This window comes from Bolinopsis microptera, chromosome 11 (assembly GCF_026151205.1).
Source record: "Bolinopsis microptera isolate Bmic1 chromosome 11, MBARI_Bmic_1.0, whole genome shotgun sequence".
NCBI classification, from domain to species: Eukaryota; Metazoa; Ctenophora; class Tentaculata; order Lobata; family Bolinopsidae; genus Bolinopsis; species Bolinopsis microptera.
In genome coordinates this window covers 385635-395985 of record NC_087082.1, presented here as the reverse complement: position 1 = coordinate 395985, position 10351 = coordinate 385635, and the positions used below count along the sequence as shown (strand labels likewise).

General features: G+C 40.3%; 1 protein-coding gene across 6 annotated transcripts in view; it reads left to right on the top strand.

Annotated features, from left to right (window-relative positions):
- The first annotated feature begins 7610 nt into the window (after positions 1-7610).
- Positions 7611-10351, top strand: part of LOC134823411 (uncharacterized) — a 128235-nt gene continuing 125494 nt past the window's right edge. For 4 of the 6 annotated variants that reach the window (XM_063834872.1, XM_063834870.1, XM_063834869.1 and 1 more), the window contains exon 1: positions 7611-7740. In XM_063834872.1, the coding sequence (XP_063690942.1) occupies positions 7628-7740 (113 nt within the window). In that variant the 5' untranslated portion in view covers positions 7611-7627. Of the gene's footprint in view, positions 7741-8773; positions 9033-10351 lie in introns of those variants that run through there. The other 2 variants (XM_063834873.1, XM_063834871.1) reach the window with 2 other exon arrangements.

Below are 10351 nucleotides of genomic sequence, written 5' to 3'. Positions count from 1 at the left end.
TTAAAAATTAAGATTGTTATATATTCAACCCTCCCAAAAGAAAGCATTCCTATGAAACATTCACATTGGGAGGTCAGCCCATCCAGCACACCGAAAAATACTGCTATCTTGGCATAATATTCCACAGAAATGAATCATTTACAGCAGCAAATACTGAGCTGAGGGCCAAGGCTCTCCATGCTCTCTATGGCCTCAAAGGCAATATAGTTAAGGATGCCCTCTCTCACCGTGCCCTTAATATTCTATTTGACTCCTTAATAAAACCAATCCTGCTTTATGGCTGTCAAGTCTTATGCCCCCACTCAAAAACCATGAGATACCTTTCAAAAATAGATGACAAAGCCAGCCCCAGCATACCCTGAAGTACATTGCACAAGACCACTGTGAAAAATTCCACCTTAAGTTTATCAAGTGGTACTGGTCTATGTCCGTCCATTCAAAAGCATCAAATATAGGGCGAAAGCGGGTGAAAGCGAAAGCGGGTGCCACCTCCTATTCTTTGAAGCCTGCAAACTTGCAATAGATTACTTTAGACGCCTTGAAAGCACTGAAAACGAACTACTCTGTGCTGCATTTCACGAGCAGATCATGCTGGGCCTTCCTTGGTAAACCAACATCTCAAACCTTCACACCAAATTCAACTTCCCCCACTCATTTTCCTCAAAATCTAAGCTCTCCACCCACTGTCACAATATGAGGGAAGAATTCGTGAATACCTGGAAATGTTTATGTTTGTATCACGGTCGTTTCACTAAGTGGAAACCCCTTTATCGTTATTACGATACAGGGGGAGTTGCGCACTCTTGCGCAGCGGTTCATGCAACGTATGTCAAGCTTATGTCTGATCGCATTGCACTGTGTGGCGAGTCAGCCTTAGTGTCAATAAAAGAATCTTACTTCCATCCAGTGCGGTATATGCATAGCTCTACTAGAGAACCAATACCTGCAACATGCCGCCGTGGGCTTTTCACCACCTTCAATACACCTATCTCTGATAAAGGCCAGCTAATCGGCTTAGTAATTGGTGTACAAACTGGCAGTTCTGCAGCTCAACAAGACTCTGATAAGGCATTGCTCAAAGTAGGGCGCTGTGAGTTTCTCACTAATACCAGGAACGTGCGCAATCGCATATTCTTATCAATTATTTACACGATCACGTGACAAGCAACTCAGGCATCGATACGCATTTAATGGGTAACAACTCAAGTACACAATCTCCTTCACCACACACCAACTAATGTGGTGTTTCCAAATATTCCTAACTCATACCAGCGATTTGCCCAGCATGCCACTGGGGCTAGATCGGTTCTTTTCTAATCACTCGGGATCCATGGTAGTCAATCTTCGGAGGGAAAAAAGAAGGCACCCTTGAAAACATCATATACTAGTAAAGTTTTCTCTGCCTCCGGCAGACCAAGGAGAATCTTTCCGTCGTTAACTTACTGCTTTTTTTTAAAAGGGGGGACCCCCAACCCATTTAGCTAAGACACCTCACAGCAAGTACACCAAAGTGGCTCTTGCTTGTGAACGGTACATCAACTACCCGCCGTTAACTTACGGCACAATAAAGTTCTCATAGTTATCATATTCTGGACAAAAATTTTGTTCAGAATTCCAATCATTGAGGCCGTTGGTAAGAGTGACACAAGTCGCCATCAAGGTACTGGAAGCTAGAAGCAGTATATCCGGAGAAACATTTGATCCAATGAAAATTTTGAATATGATCCACCATGTGTTTTAGAATTTACTCAGAAAACCTTACTGCCTGGCGGGCTCGTAGCGCGATGCAGTACTGGGTCACGCCTCCGCGCATCTTCTCGCAATTCCACAGTATGCAGATCGGCGATATGCGAAGAATTGACATCGTGAATCAACTGGCAGGCTTGCCTGCCAGATAATTTTCCAATAGCATGTTTGACGTTTGTCGTCGCGCGTGACGTAAAGTTTGCTGCTCGCACGCGTTTTACAGTTTGAATTCAGCCATGGAGTCATGATTGCTCTAACCAGAGCCCTCTCCCTTGCAGTAGCGCGCGAACGCCGAAGGCGGCAAATATTCTTTTTTTGAAACAAACGCGTCACGCAGTGCGCGTATACACATGGCTATGTGAAGAGTCATGACAACCAAATTGGATGATGATTTATCACTCTACGCTCGACTGTCACGTGCCCTTTTCAACCCGTTCTCTAGCTGGTCCTGGACGACTTTTCGAAACCCTAACCCTTTATAACTTTTCGAAACCCTAACCCTTTAACTTTTCGAAACCCTAACCCTTTAACCTGATCACAACTCTAACCCTAAGCTACGAATGACGAAGCCGCGCACTCGTGCGCGGCAGGGTTACAACGTGAAACAAAACATTACGGACTATTTATTTATGGACTATGGAGTCAGTTGAGGAAATATTTTTTGAATAACGTTCACTTCTGTTTTAGAATTTTTACTTAAATTTGAATTGCGCTGCGATAAAAATTTATGATTGAGACGAATTTTCCAGTAGTTCACTACAATATGTTAAATCATAGTAAAAAGCGTATTTTACATTTCTTTAGCATAGCCAATATTCTTATTGGGCCGCGCTCAGCCTGTCATTCCGCTGAATCTTTATTATGTTTATCAACATAATACCCTGATGTCCCCAGGTAACCAATATTTATGACTTTATTATCGGATGTTTAAGTTTAACTATGTTTATTATGATATTATTATTCATTGTAATATAATATGGCAATAAAATTTAAATTTTGTTTTACTTAAATTTTGTTTTACTTAACCCAATCTTTAACAAAAGCATTTGCTAAAACTTTAACCCTAACGATAAATTAGATTTACTTCCTTATATGGTCATATCACGTGATCGAGACAGTTTTTCGCCAATATCTCGTTTGGGGAGCATTTTAACCCTATGTCATGGGGGGTGATTTGGAATCAGCATTCGAAAATACATTTATTGAAGTTGGTTTCAACTGTCGGGGTCCCTTTTAGAACAATCTCGAAGATCGACTGTAAAGTGATTTAGCACAAATTAATTTGTAAAGTTATAAAGCTGCGACCTTTTATTCGGCCCAAAATCATATTTTTCAGGATAACTCCAAATCTACGTTGTCTCAAATTTCCCCTGAGGGGAAACGTTATTTTTACAAGGCGAACATTTTGCAAAAAACCGAAAGTCTTTATCTCTTTTACTTTCGAAGTTAGGCCCCAGCCGGTAAAGTTTCCTGGGTAGAATTTTTGAAATATGACTTATGGGGCTAACACTTAACTTTCTTTGAAAAATCGAATTTGGGGTAAAGTTAATCTCATATTTAAAAAAAAATCTTACAATTATGATACAACATTGGTTAATGGGCACGGATCGAACGGTTACAAGGCAATATTTGGGTAACTTTGTCACACTCATGATACCATACCTCTATTCTAATGTGAGGTGTCCTAAAAACCCTTTCAACTCATTATTTGATGGTTGCTCTACCAATCATAGCCCTAAAATATATCGTTTTGAATAGTTAGCTAATACAGGCACTTGGTTATTGGGAAATGAGGTTAATTCTGTCACAATATATGAAATTTTAAATTTTGGGCGAATTATTTATATTTGATTTTGGTTTGAAAGGCGGGAAAACTTTATATGATGACAATGTAGTTGATGCGAGTTAAGATCAGTTGATGTTTACATTGTCACAAGAAATTATACGAAATCGTAAATAGGTTAAAAACAATGATTATAGAATGAAATAGTCTCTTATAATAACTCTTATAATAACTGATGTGACAAGGTGAACATGTCTTGCCCCTATTTTGAAGATCTATATTCTATACCTCTATTAGAATTCAACATTCTTAAGTTTAACAATTTTAGGTTAAATTTGTCAAAGTCACTAAAAATGTGACAAAATTAACTTTCCCTGCCCCAACAATATCAAGATAGTGTGTTAAAATTGGCATACTAGAATGCTTTATTGCCTATATAATTTAAATCAATCCAAACTACAAAATATATGTTAATGTGATGACGATTACCTAACTCTTATAATAACTGATGTGACAAAGTAAACATGTCTTGCCCCTATTTTGAAGATCTATAACTCTATTAGAATTCAACATTCTTTCAGAAACGATTGGAAGAATATTGTCCAGAACATCAGAGCTCAATTTTAACAATTTTAGATTGATTTGTCAATGACACTGAAAATGTGACAAAATTAACTTTCCCTGCCCCAACAATATCAAGATAGTGCACGTTAAAATTGGCATAGGGTGCTTTATTACAGGTATATTAATCGATCCAAACTACGAAAAATATCTTTTAATCTGATGACGATTACCTAACTCTTATAATAACTGATGTGACAAAGTAAACATATCTTGCCCCTATTTTGAAGAACTATACTCTATTAGAATGCTATGAAACTTAATCATCAAAAAATTTTGATTTATAATAATTTTTTTGTGACGAAATTATCCTATTTTTGACCATGTTGTGGTAGTTTAATTGTGACACTGTTAACATATTACCACCTGATAATGATTCATGTGACTGGTGCATGGTACTAGCAGTGTTGTTTGATCCATAGTACGTAATATAAGGGGTTTAAGCTGGTATATCATTATTTGTTCAATTTCACACATGTTCAGATATCATCAAGATTATGTGACAAAGTAAACTTGGTTGTGCCTTCTGTGTTTTAATTCCTTACGACTATATGATATAATAACAATTCCCAGCACTTTCAGGCCATCAAATAAACCTACACTACTCAGCATTGCTTATCAGGGTGCCCTAAACATTCATCACATATTTTCTTTAATGTGTGACAGAGTAAACCTGAGTGCACCATCTAACGAAAAAAGTCGTCAAATATGTAGGTAATGGTCATATGTACCCATCCAATCAACTGGACACTCAAAAATTTGGTCAAAAACGGCAGCAAGGGGTCCATATTTACTCCGTCACATGTTTATAGTGTGACAATGTAACCATTTCCGTGCCGGCCGTATTTAAGCGATATCTTATCACCTGATTAAGATATCGTTATGTGACAAAGTTAGCCTAGAGGATGATACGATTATCCTAACCATCAAGGGTTTATGTAATTTCATAGTGTGACAAATTGAACTACACTGTGCCATTTAATAGGGTCACTTATATTTACCAATATCCTCAAACTCAAATGAACGTGTCCATATACTAATTGATAGATGTTTTTTAAAATTTTTTTAGAGAGGCTGGGCCGTGATAGCCCACGAGAGGATAGCATTAAGATGCTCTGCCTACCTCTGGGGTGGGACAACCCTTGCGAAGGTTGCCGGAGAAGTCAGAGTGAATGGTGGAGGATAGGATAGTGTTAAAAGTGACATGAGTCAAAATGATATGCTTAAGTGCCAGCTGGTTTGGAAAAGTAAAATGAGATGAGACAGCATGTGAGTTTACTCTATGTCACCCCGGTCTGATCCAGCTCTTCCGGCACAATTAAGCGTTTGGTGCGGTTTTCGAAATTGACAATCGTGGTGATATGTTGGTTGTCGAATATGTCGTTGACGGAGAGGTAGTAGTCCTGGGAATATTGACCTCTTATTTGGACAATAGCCGGACGCTGTCTAAGGAAGTGTGAGACAGTTTCCTCTTCTTGGCCGCACATTGGACAAGTACTGGTGCTTGATTTGCAAATGATGTGAAGGTGTTTGTTTAAGCTGCAGTGACTCGTGATGAGGTGAACTGCAGTACTGTAATTTTGTCTGTTATTGCTGAGTGTAGTGTTGAGGTTTTTGATGATGTTGGCGTGCTTGTGGCCGAGTGTCAGTTTGGTGTGTCTGGGACATCAGTTAACCAAGTGATAAATGGTGCTGCAATATAAGTTGCTCATTGTGTGGCCGGATGACAACTAACTAAAAATAAAAATTAACTTGATTATATAATAATTAATTCGGCTGAACCAACACATAGCATGAGTCACTTTAACATTGCGGCCGTCTACCAAATTTGAATGACAAACAATAACTGTAAGCCTGCAGTCTGGAGCAATGATACACAACTGAGTATAATGAAAGTGTGTTTTTTTAAAAGAGAAAAATGTCAAACAGTATATATACAGGGTGGGCCAAAAGTCAGTGGGCATAGGTTGGCCTTAATAGCTCCGCCGTGTTTTATATTTGAGAGCTGTTGCTTTGCAGATGGCGTACTGTACTTACTGGTTCGAGGATTCCCTCGTCAAAATTTGAAAATTCGAATATTTTAGACCATGCCAATTCAATATCAAAACACCTATATTGTTTTCTCTGAACATGCTAAACGCCTAATATTTTCAGAGACGGTAGATTATTAAATGTTGCATATATGATCTGAAAACATGAGGCAAAACGGATTAGAAATGACGATGTTATCAAGCATTTTCTGTATCTCGTTAACAAAATTGACTGGGTGATTATGTGAAACCTTAATTGGGCACCCTTAACAATTCCCATAATGTTTAATGGGGTGGTTAACGGGGTCACCTAATCACGTGATTAGGTAAACCAATCACCTGATCACACGTAACATGAATAAACTCGTTATTCTTCATATCTCGGTCATCTGAAACTATCCAAACTATCAAATAAATGCAAAAATGAACCTTCATTTGAAAAAAATGAACTCGAATATTTTTCGATTTGACAGATTCCTCGAACCAGTGGTGGAAGTAAGTCATACCAGAAAGAATTATTTCAATTGGGCACTCAGTGACTGAGCTATTAAGGCCTCTGGCCTTAAAGGGGGTGGGGGTGTCACGTCCGTCTATGTCTGGCATCCGCTTGTCTTATAGAATCCAAAAAGGACAGGACAGGACAGGACAGGACATAGCCGGACATAGGCGGGCATAGGTGGACATTGGTGGACATAGGCGGACATAGGCGAACAAAAGCGGACAACTAAATTAGCTAAATTTTGCTAAATTTTGTTGAAATTTGCTAATGAGGCAGGGTGATCATGCTACCCTGATCATTATGAGCCGAAAATATTTTGTCCAAATCCTGTGCGAAAAATTCTTATAATGTTTGTCTGTTAATGTCCGCCAATGTCCGTCCGAGCCCACCAATGTCCGCTAATGTCCCAAAAAACACATCCGTTGTCTCATAGAATCCAAAAAGGACAGGATATAGGCGGACATTGGCGGACATGTCACCCCCCCCCCCCCTCCCCCCATTAAATTCAATTTTATACTATTCTCATATTAATGTTTTCGGCCAGGTAGCGCAGTTGGTTAGAACGCCTGTCTTACAATCGTTAGGTTGCGAGTTCGAAACCCACTGACTGCCTGGTCGTGGGGTGAGCGTCGTCGACGTTCAGCTAAGGATCATGAGTGGTCTATGCAGCCCCCCGGTCTACTCAGCCGAATACTCGAGAAATCGGGTGTGAGGGTTAAATGAGGAGCTGCACATTGCAGCAAAGTCTCGGACGAAGAAAGTATGGTACACACTACCTTAACCGTCACTGGCCAAAAAGATCCTTCGGCTTCCTGTAATTGGCTGGTTGCACTTGTGTAACATTGTGGCTGTTGGAATACACCGAAGTAAAATAAGTGTCTAGATAAAAAAAAAAAAAAAAATAACATATATTTTATACTAATCTCATATTAATAATATTGGTAGCTGATGACGAAACAAGGCAGCAATGAAGCAGGTCCAGTGGTAAAGTTAGAAGCAACCAGTCCAGTACACTGCCCCCAACCCGCCAGCAGCAATGTTTTTACCAACTTTATAAAGAAGTGAGTACTCGGCATTAACCACAGTAACTGTATATACGATATATCATACTATCATATGGACTCCACATGATATGATACGATTTTATTAAATTGTTAAAAGTAATTTTATCTTTTTCTTGTTTTGTATTACAGCCAAAATATATAATATCACGAGTTTACTGGTAGGCTGAACTTTATATCTGTTGGTCGCTCTACTGGAGAAGATATCCTCAACACATGTTGTGTTTAATCTGTATTATAACCATTGTCTAATACGGTGCATGCGAAACAAAACACATGACGCAGCAGCCACAGTAATTTCACACACTAATCAGCATCATCTCTCCGTCACGTGGTGTAAAGTGTCTCGTGGTGTAAAGTGTCACGTGGTGTAAAGTGTCACGTGGTGTAAAGTGTCACGTGGTGTAAAGTGTCACGTGGTGTAAAGTGTCACGTGGTGTAAAGTGTCACGTGGTGTAAAGTGTCACGTGGTGTAACGTGTCACGTGGTGTAAAGTGTCTCGTGGTGTAAAGTGTCACGTGGTGTAAAGTGTCACGTGGTGTAAAGTGTCACGTGGTGTAAAGTGTCACGTGGTGTTAAGTGTCACGTGGTGTAAAGTGTCACGTGGTGTAAAGTGTCACGTGGTGTAAAGTGTCACGTGGTGTAACGTGTCACGTGGTGTAAAGTGTCTCGTGGTGTAAAGTGTCACGTGGTGTAACGTGTCACGTGGTGTAAAGTGTCACGTGGTGTAAAGTGTCACGTGGTGTAAAGTGTCACGTGGTGTTAAGTGTCACGTGGTGTAAAGTGTCACGTGGTGTAAAGTGTCACGTGGTGTAAAGTGTCACGTGGTGTAAAGTGTCACGTGGTGTAAAGTGTCACGTGGTGTAAAGTGTCACGTGGTGTAAAGTGTCACGTGGTGTAAAGTGTCACGTGGTGTAAAGTGTCACGTGGTGTAAAGTGTCACGTGGTGTAAAGTGTCACGTGTGTAAAGTGTCACGTGTGTAAAGTGAACTGTGCTGCAGTAATATATGCTCGAGGAGTGTCATGTTTCACTACGTCATATTCCAATTTTTATCTCATTTTCGCATCATCGCTGTGTTCTCGTGATCAGTCTGTGTGGTTCGTATGACTTAAATCTCGTGTGACTTTATACCATCAGTTTCATTTGCTCTCTTTTTCCTTTGCCTGAGTATACAATAGTGGATCTAGCTATCTAGCTAGGTTAGTGTACACTGTACAATGTTAAAGAAACATAGAGCTAGATCGTTAAACGGAGACAAAATACACACCAAGACCCAGCCTTCCCCCGACAGGTGTGTGTTACCAATATTGTGTTACATTGGGCTCCACAAGCCAGGTGTGTGTTACCAATATTGTGTTACATTGGGCTCCACAAGCCAGGTGTGTGTTACCAATATTGTGTTACATTGGGCTCCACAAGCCAGGTGTGTGTTACCAATATTGTGTTACATTGGGCTCCACAAGCCAGGTGTGTGTTACCAATATTGTGTTACATTGGGCTCCACAAGCCAGGTGTGTGTTACCAATATTGTGTTACATTGGGCTCCACAAGCCAGGTGTGTGTTACCAATATTGTGTTACATTGGGCTCCACAAGCCAGGTGTGTGTTACCAATATTGTGTTACATTGGGCTCCACAAGCCAGGTGTGTGTTATCAATATTGTGTTACATTGGGCTCCACAAGCCAGGTGTGTGTTATCAATATTGTGTTACATTGGGCTCCACAAGCCAGGTGTGTGTTACCAATATTGTGTTACATTGGGCTCCACAAGCCAGGTGTGTGTTACCAATATTGTGTTACATTGGGCTCCACAAGCCAGGTGTGTGTTACCAATATTGTGTTACATTGGGCTCCACAAGCCAGGTGTGTGTTACCAATATTGTGTTACATTGGGCTCCACAAGCCAGGTGTGTGTTATCAATATTGTGTTACATTGGGCTCCACAAGCCAGGTGTGTGTTACCAATATTGTGTTACATTGGGCTCCACAAGCCAGGTGTGTGTTACCAATATTGTGTTACATTGGGCTCCACAAGCCAGGTGTGTGTTACCAATATTGTGTTACATTCGGCTCCACAAGCCAGGTGTGTGTTACCAATATTGTGTTACATTGGGCTCCACAAGTCAGGTGTGTGTTACCAATATTGTGTTACATTGGGCTCCACAAGCCAGGTGTGTGTTACCAATATTGTGTTTCATTGGGCTCCACAAGCCAGGTGTGTGTTACCAATATTGTGTTACATTGGGCTCCACAAGCCAGGTGTGTGTTATCAATATTGTGTTTCATTGGGCTCCACAAGTCAGGTGTGTGTTACCAATATTGTGTTACATTGGGCTCCACAAGCCAGGTGTGTGTTATCAATATTGTGTTTCATTGGGCTCCACAAGTCAGGTGTGTGTTACCAATATTGTGTTACATTGGGCTCCACAAGCCAGGTGTGTGTTACCAATATTGTGTTACATTGGGCTCCACAAGCCAGGTGTGTGTTACCAATATTGTGTTACATTGGGCTCCACAAGCCAGGTGTGTGTTACCAATATTGTGTTTCATTGGGCTCCACAAGCCAGGTGTGTGTTACCAATATTGTGTTACATTGGGCTCCACAAGCCA